This window comes from Lissotriton helveticus, chromosome 8, assembly GCF_964261635.1.
Source record: "Lissotriton helveticus chromosome 8, aLisHel1.1, whole genome shotgun sequence".
Taxonomy (NCBI): Eukaryota; Metazoa; Chordata; class Amphibia; order Caudata; family Salamandridae; genus Lissotriton; species Lissotriton helveticus.
Genome location: NC_136069.1, coordinates 802354516 through 802376731, shown reverse-complemented (window position 1 = coordinate 802376731; position 22216 = coordinate 802354516). Strand labels below are relative to the sequence as shown.

Genomic DNA, 22216 nt, shown 5'->3' with positions numbered 1-22216 from the left:
ATTAACGGTATCAAATGCCGCAGATAAGTCCAAGAGGATCAGGGCACAGGGTTTTTTTTTTATCAGCCTTGAGTCTCAGGTCATCCAGCACGGACAGCATTACCAGTTCCGTGCTGTGGTGAGCTCTGAAACCCGCCTGGTTGGGCTCGAGGAGGTGGTTACTTTCCAGGAAGTGGGTGAGAGATTGTAGAACATGCTGCTCTAGAATTTTCGCAAGAAAGGGAAGCTGGGAGATTGGCCTAAAATTCTTTAGGTTTTTTGGGTCCGCACCAGGTTTCTTAAGTAACGGAACCACCCTTGCCTCTTTAAAGTTGGAGGGCACCTGTCCTGTCTCCAGGGAGTGATTTAGCAGCATGAGGACTTTGTCCTCCAATCCAGGCCAGCCCAACTTGAAAATCTGAGGTGGACAGGGGTCAGCTGGAGAACCAGATTTCAACCGGTTCAGTATAGTCACTAAACACTCCTTGGTTAGGGCTGGTAGAGCTGATAGGTTTTGCGAGGTGGGTCTTACGGGGGATGGGAGGGATTCGGTAGGACACGGAAGGATTGGAATCTGATTGATTTCTGTGACCAGTTTCTTGATTTTATTCATGAAGAAGTCTTGAAAGTCCTGACAATCTTTGGAGTCAAAGGAAGGTTTTGTCTCTTTGACAGTGTGTAGATCATTCAAGACTCTAAAAACTTCTTTCTGGGGGTTAGGTGCCGTTTGAATGGCTGTTTCGTAAAATTCGGCCTTCCTCATACGAATAGCTTTTTTGTAAAGTGCAAGCTACAGAGTGTAAGCCTCACGTGCAGAGGGCGAACGGGACTTCCGCCAGGCTCTTTCGCGTTGGCGTAAAACTTGCTTTAGATCCCGAAGTTCTTTATTAAACCATCCAGCGGCTTTGCCCTTATCTCTCATTCTGATTTTGTGGACAGGGGCAACAACCTCAATGGCTTCTTTGAGTGAATCCTGTAGGGCAGTGCTTTCAGTGTTCACATCGTCTATTGGTGACAGGGGGTATGTGGTTTTGATAGAGCGGTTATTAGTTCATCAGCTTTCACCTGCTTCCAACTGCTTCCATCTTGAACACTTCCTTTTTGAGGAAGTAATTGAGGGTTGGTAGGTCTAGGATAGGACAAAGACATGTGGCAACTGAGAGGCCCAAAGACTTGGCCATAGCCCATGAGTCCTTAAAGCGATCCAGCACCATGTCTGCCTCATCTCCGAAGAGATGGGTGAAATGAAAGGGCCTGTCCAAGAGAGGGGTCCCCCATAAAGCCAAATGTTCTCAACCAGACGTGGGGTCGAACAGCCACCATAGATGAAATTGCTAAGCCCAGTGAGTCGATTCTGTCGAGTCCACAATGGATGCCGAACTCTGCAGCATCTCTCCCATCTGACACTGCTTGGGAGAGGAGGGCCCGGGCCTCCTCCAGGACCTGTCTTAGCACTTGTGCAACCGTTTCTCACAGGGGATAGGGATAGGAAAAACAGCCCAATAAGCATTTGGTGTTCACCGACCGCAATGCAAGGCTGATGGAAGAAAATAATTCTTACCCCAACTATTCAGCCTTTTGGATTCCCTGTCCGAAGGAGCGTAAGGAACGCAACATGAAAGGTAGAGGCTTTGGCCACCAAGCTCTCTGTGGTAGAGTGGGTGGTAAGGAAACTTGGGTCGCCTGGAGCTGGGCGGTGGCAGCGGGCAATTGTACTATTCACTGGAGCTCCTATGCTGGGCTTGGACCAGGTTCCCAGTAGGACATCTGCAAGTGCCTCATTAAAGGGCAGCAAAGATTCCGAAGAGTAGACACCAGGCAGCAGGAACTTCATCAAGATAATAGTCTTGACCGGCATGGAAGCATGGCAGGGAGCTGAAGGTACAGAACCTCAGCCACCCTTCGCACCACCAAAGAAAATGACCCTCCCTCCTCCGTAGCCACGGTAGGGGGGAAAAGCAATCCAGAATCTGGAGATGTGTCAGTCCACTGGCCTTACACAATTCCTCATATCGGTCCATTTCCTGATAAGTCTGGTCTTCTAAAGGGTCCTGCGACCTTTCCAATCTTCTCCCACTCCTAGCCCCTCAGAATAGGGCTCAGGAAACGACTAAGGACCTCAAGGTTCTTTTGGGGCTGGTATCGACGTTGGTCGATGCGTTACCGGCTCCGGGTCATCTGGGATTAGAATGGGGCTAGCGGCACCAGGAGCATCAGCGTCGGGTGAGTGTCGGCAAAGGCCGCAATGGCATGACTGGCGCCGGACCGGATCCATAGGGGGATGTCGGGACCAGAGCTGCTAGAGTGGAACCAGATAGAGACCCCTCTGACCCTACGGAGCCCAAAGGTGCATTGAACGAGTCAAGCAACACAAAAATGAGGAGCATGGCCTCATAAAACTCTCAAAGTTGGGCAGGGGTCGCTCAGACTCCTGAAAAATCAGGGAGGCACAGAGCCGACCTAGGAGCAGGATCTGAAGAACGAGGCCTAGAATACCAAGGCTCCTCTCTCATGTCGAACATTGATTGGGGAGAAGTCTTTTTGTGCCTCTTACACGAGTGTCCCGATGATTTGGAGAAAGAGGACATGGGAATCTTGGAGCATGGCCCTGACCTTCCTCGCGACTGGGACTGTGAACGAGCACGCGATCTCCCAACAGTCGTGCAACGCGATGTTGACTGCTGGGCCGCAAATAGCTTTAGGGACCGCTCCCTCAAAGCCTTCAGAGCCATGCCCCGGCAGTCGGAGCACGAATTTGAGTCGTGGTTGCACTCCAAGCACCACAGGCAAACAAAGTGCAGGTCCATCACTGACATTGGGCGGTGACAGGCGCCACGAGGTTTGAACTTAAAAGACTTTCTAGATAGGAAGAAAAAACCTACCCACCAAAAGGGGAAACAAAAACCGAAAAAAAGATTGTCAAAAAGTGACAGGTTAGCTCTACTCATGGATCAGCGTTGGACTGGTGCGTAAAGAAAAGAACTGACGTCAGCAGGCCGACGTGGCTTCTATATAGGTGACGTGGATGTCGCTTTCGGCGCAGACGACATCACGCGGAGCTGACCAACGCCACCTACCGGCGCACAGCGGTATTGCAACAAAAAGAAAAAAAAACATCCGGATCCAGTCTGACGCCTGAGAAATTCAAAGGTAAGACATCTGTAGCAAGATGTCTCTATCAGTTCCCATGAGCAATCCTATTGGCTAGATAATGTAATATACACCAGAATGAAAAGCTATGGTGGTCCGCAACAGCACTAATTGCAACAAGAGCTGTTTGGCATTTTTATGCATGGTATTAACTAGAGGATTGTTATTATTCAGGGGACAGATGTCATGTTTACATATAGAACAGACATTTGGGCGCATTACGGGGTAACCTACTAATTTTATACAAGGTTCCATTGGTTGGCAGAGGAATTTAAAAGCCTCTAAGATTTTGGTGCACTGGAAGAACACGTAAAAAGGAAGCATAACATTATTCTTGCATATCTCGAATACAAAAGGACTCCTCCAGAAATGATTCAGGTATCAGACTCTTTGAGAAGATTTTAGGTATCAGGTACAAGTTTGCTTTTTGATAAAACAAAAAGCATGGGAAGGCTACTTCAGGACCCCAACTTAGACCATTGGGAACTATGTATTAAAGTTGTGGAAGAATTCGGCTGACTATATGGACAAACTGAAAATACACTTCCAAGCACTGGCATATATGCTGTTAAAATCAGAAATCTATTTAGGTTAAGATGACAGGGGAGATTCACTCCACTGAAAGCTAGTACCACTGGAAATTAGTGGAATGGTTCACACAGTTACCAACAAGAACAGTTCTACAATGTGAGCTCTACGTCCCAGAAACCATGTAGGTGGTACCACTGATTAAACCATGTAAACTGTGCAAATCTTATCACTATCGAAAATGGGTTCCCTTTGGGAGCAGGAGATAAAGAGCAAATCTGGTTTCTGAAGGCACTTCTCAAACATAATTTCCAATATTATTCATAAAGCAGAGGCAAGTATTTTTTCGGTTCAGTTTATTTACATCCTTGAAGTTTATTCATTAATATGTTATTTTACTGCTTTCCATATTAAAAAAACAACTATCTGATTTTCCACTCAGTTACATATACAGCTGACATGCATTTCATGGGTATATACTGCTTCATGAAGGCTAATGCTGAAACTTCATGTAAAACTGGAATACAATTTCATAATTCTCTAGTTCGTATATTTCGTGAACAGGTCGACTGAAGTGAAAATGTAAACAAAATAATTTTTAAGATTGTCATCAGCAAATGTGTTTGCCAATGTCAGATTCTGAGGTTGTCTCCCATTCTAAGGACCAGATGATTTTCTAGAAAAATGTTGTACATCAAGTGGACAGACTTTGTATTTCCAAATGAAAACTATTCACCTAGAGGAATGCCAACCACAACAAAAATATTTTCAGGCAGGTCATCAAGCTCCCCAGTTCAAGTTTCAATGCAAAATTGCGTCAAAAAGCAGGGGTGCACGTATATATCCAGCTCCAAAACCTTAACCCAACCCCCCTGAGCTATCTATGCAGGAATTTATCTAATCTTGATGAATGTGCAAACAAGCTAATTATTTATCATGAATTGAGCTAGATAGAATGTATAGATTATGTAATTTTATTAGGACAGCCAGACACAACCAATGTAGAATTCAAATTCATTGTATGGATTTAGGACTTCCGTTGATATACATATAATAAAGCCTCCTGAGGGTTTACTCCCACTCTTTCTTCTTGCAAATGTATACACCGGAAGCACACTCCTTTGTAGCAGCCAAGTGTTCTGTCATATTTAGATTTCCCTACACAAAATCAAGAACATCTTCATTACAAGTGAGAATGGAAAGCCTGAGAGCATTCCAAACTAAAACATACATTTTAGTAGAGTGATGGGGAGTAATTGCTAAATCCATACAGGACACACTCCCCAATCCTTCATTGCATCTGGGGCTTGTAAGTTGATAACTACGTAATTGCGGTGCCGTCTCGCCATACTCTAATGAAGACGATGTCTTTATGGTAATACCAGGATTTATGATACATGGTGCTGATCTTTATGTTATATCAGGGTTCTTTACATAATATACTTATACATATAACCTAGACTACGGTCAGTGTTATTTTATACGGATGAGCTAATGGCTCCACTTTAAGATGGCCGCCTTGTCTGAGCAACTAATGCCCAAGACTAAAAACTGGGACCACTCGCGTCGACATGTGACTCACAGTGGCGACGTGACTGTTTGCCCCTTCTTTTTAAAAATGGCGGAAGACGCCAGTCCTCGTCTTTGCCGGTCACCAGAGGAACGTAACGACTCCACCCTATTACAGGTACGGTGATAACATTGAGTAGTCTCTGGGGGGCTCGTCCCTGGGGGGGCTCTGTCTATTCTTAAGGACATTTTTACGGACACTTGGTCTCCTTTTTAACCATAGGTGGCGCGTATTTTCTTCATCCTTATCACGGATGAAACACCAGGTGGACCATGGGTCTCTATAAAGGCGAGGTACACTCACTCCCTCCCCACCTCCCGTTTCCAACCTTTGGAATTGCGCCTCATGATAGGTATGCTTTACATATTGGAATGTTCAATTTATTAATTTTTTCGTTGAGTATGCCTTAGAACTGATAGTGATTTTTCTTTGTATTTTTATGTGCTACACCAAGACACTGTTGTTGCGGTACAAATTGCTTTGACGTCTGAAACTGGGAGGGGTGAATCTTGATGACCATTTACATATCGGCCAAATATCTTAGAGGTAATTGAGACACATATAGTACGTTTTTGCGGATAATGCAATAAACTCTTCCCTTTCTCCCCTTTCCCTTCCCCTTCCCCTTTTTTCTCCCTGTCCATTGGTTATCAACCCAATTCCTCATTCTTGGTATGTAATAGGTGCCATGGGATTTCTGACCATGCTCTTGAAATCTTAGATTATATTGCCGATTTTCAACGTGTAATTTATTCTTGCATGTTATAGATACGATTCGCCAATACTGAGACAACGTTTTATGAATCCTGGCACCTTGTACAGACTACGGTGCTTAACAATAGGTGAGAAGTGACTAGGTCCCTATATGTTTTGTCTGATAGTCCAGTGTGTTCTATGTTGAGACTCCTTGGTATGGAGTGTACAAATACAGTCTCCTACCTTCAACAGATGATTTTCTTTTAACAGTTGTAACCTGGAATTGGACCACTTTTGGCACCTTGGAAAATAGCGACATTGCTGTCAATACTCTTTCTGCGAGCCTGGTTCTTAAATTTGAATTAAGAATTAGGTGAGATAATCTAGAGATATTAAGCGTGAATAATCTATGGTTCCCTAATAATTTGGGCATTGTGGGATATAACGATTGCGGATTTCCTGTTTTCCTTTTTTCAATTTTCTTGCGGCGGATTATTCTGTACTGACAGGTTCTGACTGTGTGGTCAATTTGATCGTAGGAGGATACCAGTACAGTGTCATTTCGTGAAATTCCATGGTAGCGACAGGGATCTTCTCAGTTTTTACTGCATAGACCAAATTAGTCGCTCTGAACGGGGGGGACACAGGGAGAAGGCACTTCGCATCGCAGAATCTAGAAATATTATCGACCTCAAAACTATGACACCATGGGGTCTTAACAATGATGAAGAGATGTGGGTACATTTATAGATAGCGATGAGTTGCTCTCCTTTTGTCCATACTGTAATAGGAATAACAGCATCAATTCTGACTGTACGACCATGACCCCTTAGAACTGTGACAATGTGCCGTGTCTTTGATAAATCCATCACACACATCAATTAAAGCCCATTCAGGGCATAATAACAGGTCCCTCAGGTATAGGTGGAGAAAATGTAATTTAGTAATAAATTAATAAGGGGATACACCCCGTGATGTAAAATATAAGGTCCTAAGAAAACCGAAATACCTTATGTAGAAACAAGGGGACAATGTAAAAATATGTGATGAATTTCAGACAATGGAGCCAGCATATGTATAATGATATGTTTGTTGCTGTCACTGTTTTTAATTTGCACTAGAGCACTTTATACTCGCCTTTTTAGACATTGGAATAGATGGTAAATAAGACACTTCAAAATGGCCACCATGTTTACCAGAATTGACCATCATCTATGTTGTTGAATTTTTGTAAGGTCTGGTGGGGTTTAAAATGGCGATTTGTGTAAGGCACAAACTGACACTGACGAAGCTCAAAGCGAAACGCGTCTGTCAAGGGTGAGGGGGGTTTGGAAATAAACACTTTTGTAACTGGATATTCGTGTGCTTGCTGTTAATCGACCGAAAACTGGTGGATTGTGCGTATATATATATCAGTTTTATTTGAAAATGGAGTGCACCCACTGGGAAGGACGCTGCGCACTACGATATCCAGAAGGCCATGCTGCTTGCCTGGCCGCGCCCACTGAGGCAGGTGTCTTAATTGACTGTGCGCGATGCATGCACTTCCATTTTCATTCAGACTTTGAGCCACCGAAGAAGGGAAAGCAAGATTCCCGAAACGCGTCTGGCATATTAACAGTTTGATTTGAAATGCTGAGAGGTCTCCTGCTTGCCTGCTGCCATTAAACTTGCAAAGGAATAATTTGGTGTCCTGAGGTCTCTTTTCGAATGGGTTACCTGCGTTCGTTGGATATATATATATATATATATATATATATATATATATATATATATATATATATATATATATATATATATATATATATGTGACCTTACCAATACATCATTTTTTAACTTAATATCTCTTAATATTCAAAATTTTACAACAAACCGCTTTCTGTTTGTTTGTTTTGTGATAAATGATAGCATACCTAATATTTCTTATGTATATTGGAGTGTTTGGAGACATTACATTTTTGGACATTTCTCTAACTGATTTACCTCTTGGCAAAGCCTATTTACTCATTCATTTCAATTGATGTTATCACAATAGAGCAGGTGTTTTTAATCAAGAAACCGTTTTTGTACGTTGTAATATTGAGGAATCATTTGTGTTCCTTTATACATCCATTTAACTTGACTATAGGGTTTCTGCTTGATAGAAAACATTTTTTTTCCCTTTGGTTTTAAGAATTTCAATGTGATATATATGTCTGTCTAATATTTATTTGTGAGAATTTTTTGCTTTGGATCTATACATTTGGTATGTAACGTTTAGTTGTATGTGGCGATTTAATATGATTTTTTGTGAATTCTTTTGTATTGTGTATATATATGTTTTATATATGTATATTTACGTGTGTATATATTATGATTATTCCAGCCCTGACGAAGTTTCCGTGGCACTGGGGGAACGAAACGCGTTGGCTGTGCCGTTTTTTCACGAAAAGAATAAATAAAGAAAATAACTTTCACACAAACCATTTGCGCAACTGGTTAAAGTAAACACACTTTGCAGTAATTATTACGAATGTAATGGCTGCCCCAAAGGAGGGACGTGCGAAGAGGAAGAGTGCTCTAGTGTGTAGTGGTGAGGAAATGGAAAGGTGTTTTAGGTAGTGACATAAAAAGATGATACAATTCTAAAACGAGGACTGGTTCTCAATCACCGTCCTTTTTGGCCTGGCCACACTTGCAGTTTACTCAGTATTTTCACACAATTCTCTAAATAGGGATATACCCTCCCATGTGGCACGTTGGGTTTGAAAGATGGGGGGGCCAGGCTGTATGTTTAAAGGGTCGTCAACATTTCGACCCGTCTTAAGGCCACGTGGTTAAGTTAGACGTTGGCCGTGCGAGTATTCATCAGGACAGACTGGGGCAAACCAGAAGATGTGACGGGGCTTCAGATTACCCCCCTAGGAGACTCACGATCTGCGTTGAAACCAATTTCTTGAGAAAGGGCCAGTGTGGTTGATCACTGATGCGATATCTGTAGATTCCAGAAGGGTCAATCTGTGCGGGGGGAGGTGGGTCCAATTAGTTGGGCACTCCTCATCAACGTTTGAATTAAATTCAAAGCTTGGGCTGCAAAAAGTCAGCGTCTCGTCGGCATCGCGTCTTGCTCGAGAGTGATGGGCAAATGGGCACGTGAATGCCCCTCAGATAGGCCAAAGGTCGCTACCCCCTTTATTATATGCAGACAATTGTGTTTTAATGTCCTGAACCGGGGTGGGGTTGCAACGGCTTTTAACTAGTTTTAACAATTTTATGAATGACCTTGGCCTCAAGACCATTGCAGCCAAATCCCACATTATGGTTGTGGGCAAACATCCTACAACTGCAAAGACATGTTTTATAGGCAGTGAGAAATTGCTTCACATGTCTACTTTCTCTTATTTAGGAATCCTTTTTGATTCAAAAAGTTCATGGTGTCATTTAATGGAGGCAAGGACCAGGGGTTTTAATCAATATCTGGATGCCATTTTTAGATTTTCTAAAAAACTAGGTCCTCGCCCATTAAAAGTAATCATTGAAATCTACAAGGCATGCACGTGTGCTGCCACTCTGTACGGTGCTGGAGTCGGGGGTTCTTGCAATGCTTTAAGCCTACAGAGAGCTGAAAACATGTTTTTGAAATGCCTGTTGACTGTTCCAACAAGTACTTCTACCACCATGTGTCATAGCGAACTTGGCATGATTACACTGTCCTTTCGCATACAATTAGCGCCTCTTTTATTGCGGTATAATATTTGGGCAAAAGATTAAACAGTCTTGAACCGTGCTGTTATCACAGATCGTTTAAAATTAGAGTGGGTAAATAAAATCCCTTGGATCTCCTATGTTAGAGTCCAATTGAGGAATTTAGGAATGTCTGATTGTTTAAACAATCCAGGAAATATTGCCAAAACACCAAGGGCTAAGTTGAAGAAAGAATTTCTAACTTACTCTTGTTTTAAAAGAGATACGCAGGAGATGGGGAAAAAAGGGTAATTGAGCACTCACTTCTATTTGTTCTTTAAGTACCGAGCCTTACCTTTCTTTTTATTTTAGCCATGCTAAATTATATTATCTTATAAGGTTTAGTTTTGGAACCTCTCATCTACTTGTCTCATAACCACGTAATGCATTTTCTGATGCCAGATTGGATGTATGTTCATGTGATTCACAATCTAGGCAGAGCACGTTGAATTTTATGTTCTTTTGCAGACTTTATACCAACCAAAGGAGCGCTTTTTTAATACCACTTTTAAAATGACTAAATATAAGAAATATCAGGCTGCATTGTATTATCTCCAGCTTTTAAAGGATGAATTTATTTGTCTAATGGTCTATAAATATATCTCCTCTGCAGTTTGACTCCGGAATATAGTTGGAAAATGAGCTTACGCCAGAGTGACGATGATGTTTGAAATTGTTGCTATCAAGTTTGTCTTTTGGATATCTGTAAATTGTTCCTTTTTAAGGAATATTACATTAATTGTGTTCTCCTAAATCAGAAATTGCTTTTTAATGATGTACTCTTTTATGGCTTGGAATATAGCCTAATAAAGATTTCTGACTGACAACAAAGCAGGCACTGTTGGACTAGGAGTACCTAAAACGTTGAAATACAAAAGACCTATGGGTGGAATGCCTGAATTAATCTCAGTCACTCTTAATTACAGGGCTGCATCGCAGTCCATTGTTTCTTTACTAACTATGCCACCTCAGACACGATCCAGCCATATACAAATCAGTCTTGATCCTGCTTCAATAGGAACAGTCCAATTCGAACTGCCAGGCCAGGTCCCCTCTGAATCAGAACACAAGCAACTCCACCAGTTTCTACCTTCTTAGGTCTCATCAGTGAGGCACAGTTAGTATGACCCCTCCTCTGGGTATACCTGTCATACTTAAGGTGTTGCACTGAGGAATACAAAAAAGTGGCTGGTGGAATGCTTTTTTAAAAGAAGTACTTAACATTTCATAATAAAAAACATACACTCAAAGGCAAAATCAAGTTAAATTTCACGGCTTGGTCATATCAATCTGTACATCATCACCACATGGATGATGGGATATAAGAGTAGAGCACAGTAACCGTTACACTTATGTCTGTCTAAGAAAGACAAATAAATAAAAGCAAGTGTGGTTATTAAATTTATAGATATCATAAGGAGCATCCCCCCACTTTGTCCACATATGCTTGCACCTCGTTAGAAACATTGAGGAACTGCATGGCAACACCAGGTCTCGTAGTTGTTGCCTCAGTTACAGTTGAGTCCAGTCTCTTCAAAAAGCCTCTTTGGGCCTACTCTGCACAGGTTGCGACATTGCAAAGCAATTGGCCAATTTACGACAATAAGCAGTGTCACGCATCCAGGCCATGATGGAAGGAGGAGGCCCTTTAACCAGGCCATAGCAACTCTACGTTTCATCAAAAGTAACAATCTACAAACCCGTTTTTAGGATATCCAAAATTTAGCACAGCAGCGTCATTGTGAGGTTCAGGTGCAGCTGGTGTCACAAATGTCCTCCAGTAGGTTGCTCGTCTCATGCCAGTATGTGGAAATAGTCAGGCAATGCCAGGCCAGGCTGAAAAACCCTGCTGGGCTAGCAGCACATCAGCGACAATCTGCACCTATTGACATCACATTTGCACATAACCTCCAAGGTATAGTACAAGTGATTAGGACATTTGAAATGAAGATGCTTATATCTGTAGCTAAATTATATCAGTTTCACTTGGAAACAATACTCCTAACGTTTATCTACTTTAACATACCCAAAAACCTCTTCTCATACTGGCCTAGCTGGTACATGAGCAACTGCACTTTTATCTGAACACAACTTCTAGAGGTTCGAAACCTACCTACAGGTGGACTTTGTGGGTTAAGTATAGTAGATGGGTGGAAGTGGGAAGCGCAAGAGGAAACGTTGGAAGTGTTCTCTTGCAATCTATTTAAGGCAAAACTTTATGTCATTAAGTGTCAAGAATTGGTCTTCATAAACATATGCCCCAGTTGAGAACCAAGGACATCACCCATGGTTCAAGCTTGCAGCAAAGTTAAGGATTACAAGTCAAAGCCATGTCTGGAGAACAGAATATCTACTGGCTAGCACCCACCATGTTCACTATGTGCACACGGTGGTGTGCACGGTAGAGGATGGTCTAGGCTACCTGACTCACAGCACAGTCTGTAAGTGCCAGATTCAACCGGATCATGCTCAATCACTAAATGTAGGCGGTGAGTGGTAGGATTATACCAGACGGTCGCAAAGCGTGCCCGAGCAACCAAGAGGTAACACTTAAAACCTGGGACACTAAAACCTCCCCTCGCCAGCAGTACAGTTAGGAGATGGATGGAATGCTTGAATTACCTCTGCTACTGGTAACCACTTGGGCTGCATCCCAGACCGTTTTTTCTTTTGCCTACCAGATCTCCACAGACAGGACTGAAGGAATTCTTGAATTAATCTCGCGGACTGGTAATAAATCAGGCCACATCCCAGTCCATTGCTTTTTTGACTAACATGCCACCTCATACAGGAGACAGCCTTTGTCTTAGGTTACTTGTGCTCATACAGAAAGGAACTGGCAAGGCAATTCGGGCTGGACTGTTCCCCCTGGATTAAGACCAGGGTTGATTTGCAGACAACTGGGTCAAATCTATGGTGGGATGCATGATGGGCAAAAAATTAAATGGGTTGGAACGCTACCCCGAGTGACTGCAACTGGTTGGATTAGGTTTGGCAATTTAGGCTGCATTGCTCCCACTGGAGCATGACCGGGGTTGATTTGCATATGAGAGGGTCTACATGGCTTGAAATGCTAGTCCAAGCGATTGCCAGTTGTTTGTTTGCAAACATTACTCTCATCACTTTTTGTGCATCCAAAACTTCAGCAGTCCCTAGAATACAGTCCATAAAACCAGAGCGGGTCTTCAGAGGGACTAGGGCAAGCAAGTCAGTAACAATCAGCCAATCCTGGAAGTGGGCTCTCCCTGACCACACCAGAGTATTGTCATGCTTTCAGTGCCCAAGGCAATGCTGCTTCTCTCTTACTCCCTCCATGGATAAGGTGCTCTAGTTGAACAAATCTTGTGCTTTCAGCCACAGAAACAAATCGAAACTTTAGCAGAACCTTCAACGAGGTGTCATTAAAACTTAAATCAATCTCATAACAATTAACAGCTCTGGCCAATCCCAAATTCGGTCCGGAGGCTAGAGAGTAGGTGAATCGGCCACTAGTATCCTGTAATCAAATTGATGGTATACAATTCCTCCGAGTCCATGGGGCAAAGTTAGGCCCTGCAACATATACCACGTGATTATTTTCTTACGTAGGTACTGGATGCATGCTTTATTCCCTTGCAGCATTGAATTGATTTAATTTTCTATTTTTTCCTTATTAGCTCATTTGGGCATTATTAGGAGTGGCGAACACAGGGCTGGTCCCTGTGTAGTCCTGAGGAAGAGCTTGGAGGACGCTTGAAACATGTTGACAGATAGGAACTAATAGGTACACCTAAACTCATTGTTCTTTAGGCACCTTATTTATTCTACCCCGTTTTTAATTCTATCACCTAGGAGCAAGAATAAATCATTTATAGCTTACTAGGCAGGTATTTTAAATCACTTACACATATCCCACTCCATCACATCACAGTTCTCGCACCACACATAGTAAAATTTAAGTGCTCCTACGTAGTTCGCAAGTCGTAGCACGCCCCAGCCCGTAGAGGACTGGGATGGCCCCCATGATGAAGCATGTCACCGTGGGGCAACCCTGGTGAGTGAGGGGACACTAAGACAAAGAACAATTTTTCCTTTTCTCCTACTATACACATTATTCCAACCCCAATGAGTGTTGTGAATATGATTATAGTAACATAGCTAGGCTCTTGATATCTGGTTCAGAGGTTTTCATGACTTGTACAAACTGTGGAGGGTGAGCCTAAGCATTTTCCCTCTATGTCCCTTTGTTTTCTGTTAACAATCCCACCGAGTCCCCCTGTTGTGGAATTTATTTAGAAATACAATAAAACAAACAGCGGATGAGGTTTCTATACAATTGCGCTTAGGTTGGCAGGGCCCACGCATTAGAGGATTGCAGCTTCACACGCACCTTCTCTAAAATCACTGTTGCGGTCTCCAGTTTCCTCATTAGAAATAGGAACACCTCTGCAACTCAGTGGGCGGCATCAGGGCTTAATTATCTTGATTTATATACCAAACTTTGCGGTGCTTTAAATACTGTCAGTATTATTTAAAAATATAATGGTACTCACCCGGCAGGCAATTTCTCCTCGGTTGGCAATAAGAATTTTTTCAAAAGTCTGAAATAATAGAAAGAAACCTGTGAAACAGACTTCAAACATCTGTATTATCTTACTAAAAAAACATTTACTAGCAAATACTATGGTCACAGATAAAGGTTGGACTTTCAATAACAACCCTTCAGAGTAAAGCATTGTTAATTAATTTCTGTAAATCAAATGATAATTGCCTCTGCAAACAAAATTTTGGTTGCCACTCTCTAGTTTAAAAATGCACAATAAATGGTTCGGACTACTGAATACGTGTAAAGTTACAAGCTGGTAATAAAGCTATTGTATGTTGTACACCCGCCACATTAAAAAAAGTTTTTGATTGTGAATATATATTTACTTCACGAAGAATCAAAAATGTAGTGGAGCAGACACTGTACAAAGAATATGTTTTAGGTCGTAAGGCTTTTCCTAGAATCTCCAGCCACCAAACAACAGGTAACAATCTGCTTACGTCATGGGACAGATGACCGAGAAGGGCAAACCGAGGGTAAAGTGCAGCACTGTGGCTTACTGCTGGGGTCACATTTTTAAATAAATAATTGTATATACTAAACTGCCTGACAGCCAGACACAACTATCAAACATAGGCTGCAACATATTTCTTAATATTAATAATAATAATAATAATAATAATAATAATAATAACATTTGTAAAAGCGCCTGGTTACGCCATCTCGGCGTGTCCCCGCGCTGTGGAGAGAGGACTGTCAGAAAACAGATCAAAGCTTAACAGAAACTAAATAGTGAACAAATGTGTTTTAAGTAATCTCCTAAAATTTGTTTCCGACCTTTCTAACCTAAGGCATAATGGAAGTTTATTCCAATTTTGTGCTATTAAAAAACGAAATGAGCGGCCGCCCATTCTCGCTTTCTTTATCTTAGGGATTTCCAGCCTCCCAGTCCCACAGGATCTCAGGGATATTCCTGGAGAATACCTGGTGACCAGATTCCCCAGATAAGACGGAGCCTTATTCTGGAGGATTCGATGACAAATGAGCAGTGACTTGAACAGCACTCTTTTTTTAACCGCTAACCAGTGAAGGGCATCAAGGGCGGGCTTCGACGCTGCCCTTCTGGGCAGCCTCAGAACCAACCGTGCAGTCGCATTTTGCAGTACCTGTAGCCGTCCCAGATTTTTTTCTGATGCTCCCAGATATAATACATTCCCGTAATCAAGACGGGAAGTGTTGAGAGCATGCGTCATCGTCTGTCTAGCTTCCAACTGCAGCAGGTCTAATGTTTTGCGTACAGTTTTTCAAACACCAAAACATTTCCCCACTAAACGACAAATCTGGCCATCATAGGAGAGGAAGGGGTCCACCCACACCCCCAGATTTTTAGCCTCTGTACAAGGTGTGGGGGTAGGACCCAGACACTGTGGCCACCGCTCTGAGGTCCAGCTAGATCGGTCTCCCCCTACCACCAGCACCTCGGTCTTGCTTACATTCAACTTTAAGCAGTTCTTATTCATCCAGGAGGCAAGCTCCTGCATACATGCTTTAAAGTTGGATGCCTCAGCCGAGGGCGCCTGGGATAGGGAGATCAGCAGCTGGGTGTCGTCCGCGTAGGAGACTAACTCCACCCCAAACGCCTGTACAACCTCTGCCAAGGAAGACATATACAAATTAAACAGAGTGGGGCTCAGGGCAGAGCCCTGAGGCACCCCCTGTTCCAGTGCAATGTCCTTGGACTGAAAAGTCCCTCGTTGGACCTGGAAACTACGCCCTACCAAGAAAGACTTCAGCCAACACAGAGCTGGACCCGAGACACCACCTCTGTTCAGACACTGCAGCAAGGTGTAATGCGCTACAGTGTCGAACGCTGCACTGAGATCTAACATTATCAGTGCCATGGTGTGTCCCACGCCCACTCCTTGCCTGATAGTCTCCGTGGCTCTTAGCAGAGCGGTTTCCGTGGAGTATCCCGGCCGAAAACCTGATTGAGAGGGGTGTAAGAGATTGGCCACCTCTAAATGCACCATCAGTTGTTTATTGACCACTTTCTCTGCTACCTTCGCTAGATAAGGTGTCGTGTATTTCTATAGGTTCTGAATCGATCCCCCTATTCCTGACCCTATTCTGGTTAAACTAACTATCAAGTTAACTAACAGTCAGCCCATGAGGCAAGAAAAGCCCCCATGATGCAGATACCGTTATCTGACGCAGTCACACTACGGCACAGGAACGTGTTATCTGATTAGGTCATAACGCTTGAGATCTAATTAGACAAGCGACATTCCTCCAGCCCCTGATAAGGCATACGACGTTCTCATAACAAATCAAACCTATGACAACCTGGATAATCCGTGCGGCCATTGTTTTGATTTCACAGAGAACTTTTGCAAAAGAATGTGCTAACGAGCAAGTCGTATGACATCTTTATTGACGTACCTATGTCCATCCTTACGTCAATCTCGGCACCTTTAAGGTATAAATATTGCCGACCTTGCCCTATGCAAACACACGCGTGGTGACAAGACGGAGCAGCCATACTTGCCGAAGCCGAGAGCAGAAGCAGACCCCGCTGGCAGCAGCCCCGCCTTCCTGACGCGCTGAGAGACGCGCTGCTATCTCAAGCCGAGAGACCCAGCACCGGCGCTTCTGGGCAGCCCTCGCAGGCAGCCTGGAATATCGAGAGCAGAGAAAGAGATACCATTCCTCATTCATCCTAACTTCCAGGTACAGAACTGAATAACCCCTCACAGAGAATTCTTTAGTTATTCACTTGGCAAAAACAAACTTAACTTAAACTGTAACTTTCTATTCCCGCCCACGCATTAGACTTAGGTCAGGTACACGGGGTAGGCGTATTTAGAAACACCAGTTGAGTACGTTTAGTCAAATGTATATGTGTATGTAAATATATTTTAATCATTTTAAACATCATATGGCTCAGAAACCATATCAATGTTTTTACAGTATTATTTTATACTATTGCTTTTAATGTATGCACTTTACTTAACTATAAGTATTGCAATAATATCGATCCATTTCTCTTGTACGAGAAAAGAGACTGATCAATAAATAACACCTTTTATTGAACACGCCCGTCTCTTCCTTTTCTCTACATTCTGATGAGACTAAGAATGCACGTACTGACTGAGTAAAATAATTGCCTTGTGCTCACACGACTCTCGAGATTGACTCTTGATTAGGGGAGAGCAAAGTTGTCATGTTCTATGGTTGTCAGAAACTAAATCCCTTCTTGTCTAATCAGGGAAGTTAATCCTTCCTTGAACATTCGAGAAAGTTTCTAGCGAACTCTGAGCTTAGCTGGCAAACCCAAAAATTAAGTCTAGCATCGACAGTAGTAGACCTAGTTAACGTCTGGCCTAGGCCTTTACTGCTGTAGGTACTATTCCAATGCGCAGAGCCTATTGGGAAGATAGGAACTACACTACATGGCGCCCAACGTGTTTGGAAAGGGCGATAAAACTAACGTAAGACATTTAGAGTAACTCAGTCGTGCTTTCTCACTCAGACCCCTTTTCCCGAATACTCCAAAGACGTCTGGAGTGGGTGAAAGGTTATATCCTCCAAAACCTCGCAGGAGGGAACTCCTATGTATGGTTCTTGGTCAAGTCAACGTTGAAGGATAAACAGTTCCAAAATATTGTACATCTAATCTTTGTTCCATAAAGAAACCTGATCTGCAAATTAACATAATACCATCCTGTCCGTAAAATGGGAGACAGTGATGAAGAAAGAGAGGCAGTTAGATTAGCAGCTGAAATAGCAGCAGCTGATAATACAGCACTCGCAGCAGACCCGGATATAATACTCATCCAGGTCGCCAAAAGGAGATCTATAACTCTAAAACTTATAGAAAATGGACTGACACCTAGAGGTGGCACAGTCATATTCGTAATTGAGGCACACGAATATCGGCAGACAGAGGTATACTATTCATGGATACATTTTCCAGCAGCGAATGCTGTAACAAAGTACTTCCACTATTACAAAGTAGAGGAACCTCCTGAAACATACACTCCGTTCGAGGAGGTGGAAGTACCACTCAAATTCCAAGAGCATTTGCTCTTATTTGATGGCGCCCTAAAACATAACAATCACATTACAAGGCTCGGTCCTTTAGGAAGACCAGGAGCAACGTGGCCGGTCTTAGCCGGATACACACCACATCCAGACATCGACGAGATGCCTGCCCCACAGCTGTTAATACAGCTAAAACAATTACTAAAAATTCACAGACAATTAGTTCAGTATGTAATGCGGACTTCAACAATTCAGCCAGCGATTAAACTTCCACAGCTGACCCCTCACCAGGGGAACACAAATAAAATTACACCACAGAACATCCAATCCTGCCTAGGTAAAGTTCCAGCTAAACGGGAACAGATACCATTCTGGTTGGCACAGAAAATCACCCAAATAGAGGTGGTGTTTCCTGACACCACCCCATTAGAAAAACACAGGATTCTGACTCTATGTCTCCCAATGGCACCACACATTGAGGACTGTGACACTTGGGGTACAGTCTTTGCTTCCATCTACACAAAAACGCACGGTGTTCCATCCATTTCGGTAATACCAGATGTGCTAAAACAAATTCAAGATGAATACGGTCCAGAACCTGCTTTAACTCTTGGTATGAAATTACTAAAAGACTTCAAACAGGTTTCGGCTATATTACTAGCCAACATAAAAGGTGAAGCAGCAAACGTGGCGATCCGCCAGAGGTTAAAAGAGACAGATATAGCAGACCAACCAGCTGAAATTGCCAGAATCATAGAAAAATCCTATGAAGAACTAGGCAGAGATAGTCTAGGTGGAATACCAGTAAAACCGCAACTGACTACAAGTCTAGAAAAAATATTTTTTAATAATAATAATTCACCAAAAAAGAACTGGGATGGAAATAAACAATCCAATCCTAAAGAAAAGAAATTCCAGTCCAGAGGAAGGTCTCCGAGGCGAAGAGAGAAATCTCCAAACCAAAGACAGAGGTCACCGCAGAGTGACCCCTCTGGGAATAGATATAACCTTAGAAATAGGGATAATATTAAAAAACCTGATAGATATCAAGACATTGATACACGTCCCTCTCAATCTTTTCAGAATTCCTCGCAGAAATCGGAAAGAAGAGGACGATCAGAAGAGCACGCCAAGTCCAAAGACAAGGAACCTGCTCAGCTAAAAAAGAAATTACAATTTCCAAAAAAGAAGGTAGCCAGTATCAAGGTAGTTAAAAATGCCGAGAATACTGAGGACACAACTGAAAAACGGAGAATGGGCTCAGACAATGCTAGACAGCGCAGCAGAGGTGAGCATAGCTCGCAAAGTCCTTATGAATCATCTGGAGACAGTGGACACGAATGAATACCTTCAAGTGGAAACTGCAGACACCAGAGTTAGCAAGCCCCACAAGATATACGAGATAACATTACGTATAGAGGGAGATAAGACTAGGAAAATAAGGGGACTATTTTGGGATAACCTCTCCAAAGGCTATGACATCCTTCTAGCTGAAAAAGACTGGCCACCAGAGTTTGTCAGGGAGTGCCCTCATGGCGAAGAAGTAATTATGCCTGCCTTCTCGAATCAAATACCGATTCATAAAAAATATACACTTGCTAGAAAGTGGGCAGTGGCCTTAGCACCTGCTTTATATAAAAATCATGTAGGATGGGATGAGGACTCCCCTCCTCACAAAATCCAGTTAAAATCACAACCTACTGCACAAAGGCAGTACCCAATTAAGCAAGAAGCTAAAAAACAGGTAAATGAAATACTAGATCAGCTAGAATACCAGGGGGTGATTGAAACTTGCACCTCACAAATGAACAATCCTTTGTTTCCGGTCTCCAAACCAGACAATTCATATCGTCTAGTTTTGGATTACCGACACCTTAACACATGTTGCAAAACCTTTGCAGTGCAAAACTCACACAGTGCTGCACTAATGTATAACATAGTGCGCAAAAAATACAAAACAACCTTGGACATTTCCAATGGATTCTTTTGTCAAAACATAGCACCGGAGAGCAGATATTTAACTGCATTCTCAGTAAATGGCACTCAAAAACAATTCTGTCGGTTAGCCCAGGGGTACAAGAACAGCCCGGGGGTATTCTCAGCGAGAGTAACAGAATTACTACAACTATATGATGATGAAGCGTTATCCTATGTTGATGACATTTACTTAACAGATGATGACTTGGAGACTCACTTGAAAAGGGTGAACACCATAATACTTGGGTTCGCTGCAGAGGGTTACAAATTCAACTTCAAAAAATCCAGAATTGCCCATCTGACGGTCCTATTCTTAGGATATGAGTTATCAAGTGAAGGTAAAAGCCTGGCAGACAATTTCCTAGAGAAATGTGCCGTAATCCAAGCTCCTAAAACACTAAAAAACCTACAGTCAATTCTAGGCTTCCTAAATTTCGGAAGAACATACATTGCAAATTACGCAGAAAGGGTCAAACCCCTTTATGATCTAATTAAACCAGACTTTAAAAGATCCCGTTGGACTCAAACACACACAGAAATTTTGAGATCCTTACAAACAGACATGCTAATTAAAACAAAATTAGAAACACGTGATAACACACGCAATCTTGTGATCCGAGTCATCCCAGGGGGATGCGGATTCACATACCTGACCTCTAATGAGGGAGAAAAGGTACCAATTGCATTCAAATCACACTTGTACACAGAAGCTGAACAGAAATTCAGTAATACAGAAAAAATAATTCGTGCAGTTCAAACCGCAATAGCTAGAGAAAAAGACATAGCTGACGGTAGACATATCACAGTCAGAACAGCAGAATCAGCCTTTGAGGCACTAACAACACCGTGTAATTTACCAACAACAACATTGAATCCGGAATGGATACAATGGGTGAATTCAATCACAACGGACAAAGTATACTACTACTTTGATCCAGAACTAGAAGAATTAAAAAATCTAAAATATGAAAAGACGTATCCTCTGCCAATCGACATTCTGCCTCTACGACATTACGCCTGTGTAATCTATACAGACGGACATGCTCAACCCTCCGTTTGGGGAGAACATGCATACAATCCCACATGTGAGATTACAAAAGAAGTGTGGCGCGGAGGTAAACTAAGACCTCTATTAACAAAATCACACTCAGTAGAAACTAATTCAGAACTACAAACTGAAATAATAGCTTTGAAAATGGCGCTAGATAATGCGGATCGCGAATTCCCGACGCTTATAGTGTCAGATTCATATTACTGCGTCAAAGCATATAACAAGGATTTGCAGACATGGATTCAGAACGGTTACAAAGATGACACAGATGCATCAATAAAGCAGAGACTGCTCTGGGAACAAGTAGCTCTTTTGAAAAAAGAACTACCAAAGACTCACGTGACTCACTCACTGAGTCATCAACGTGATGGCGTTCACGTTGTAGGGAATTCATTGGCTGAAACAGCCGCAGCGGCAGCCACTAAACCGGCTCCCGTAGATCGAAAAAAGCGTACATTAAAATACATTGACTGTGAAACATTGCTGGCGGTGAAAACGTCATCAAAAGGCGACTGCTCAGCGTTACCGATCAACTATCCACTCAATTATACATACATAATCGATGCAAACTCCGTCCCTTTTGCTCGAATCCCTGGAGTGGGGGATAGAGTGATTCCAAACATGGACAGGAGAAGCTTGTTAATCGCAGACGCACATATGGGTGAGGGTCTTGGACACCTCAAACTAAAAGATTCTCTGGAAGATTTACAATCACGGTACTGGTGGCCAGGCATGAGCCTGCACTACACCATGTTTGTAAAAAACTGCCCAAACTGCAACAGAGATCGCAGTGGGGAGAGAAGCAGTTTAATACCTCGTCGTATCAAGGCAGATAATATTACCAGCAAAAAGAATGGCTTGCGATTAACATATACAGGCTAGTTTGCACTTATAATGTAGATCACCAGCACTCGGCTGACGTCCGGACTATTATACAAGATTTGCGAGTCTAAATGGCATATACGCTAAGAGCATG

At 42.6% G+C, this 22216-nt stretch overlaps 1 protein-coding gene across 1 annotated transcript in view; it reads right to left on the bottom strand.

Moving 5' to 3' along the window:
* Positions 1 to 22216, bottom strand: part of PCCA (propionyl-CoA carboxylase subunit alpha) — a 2354189-nt gene that overhangs the window by 2177077 nt on the left and 154896 nt on the right. Inside the window, exon 3 of the mRNA XM_078657621.1 lies at positions 14179 to 14226. Coding sequence (XP_078513747.1) covers positions 14179 to 14226 — 48 coding nt within the window. The remainder of the gene's footprint in view (positions 1 to 14178; positions 14227 to 22216) is intronic.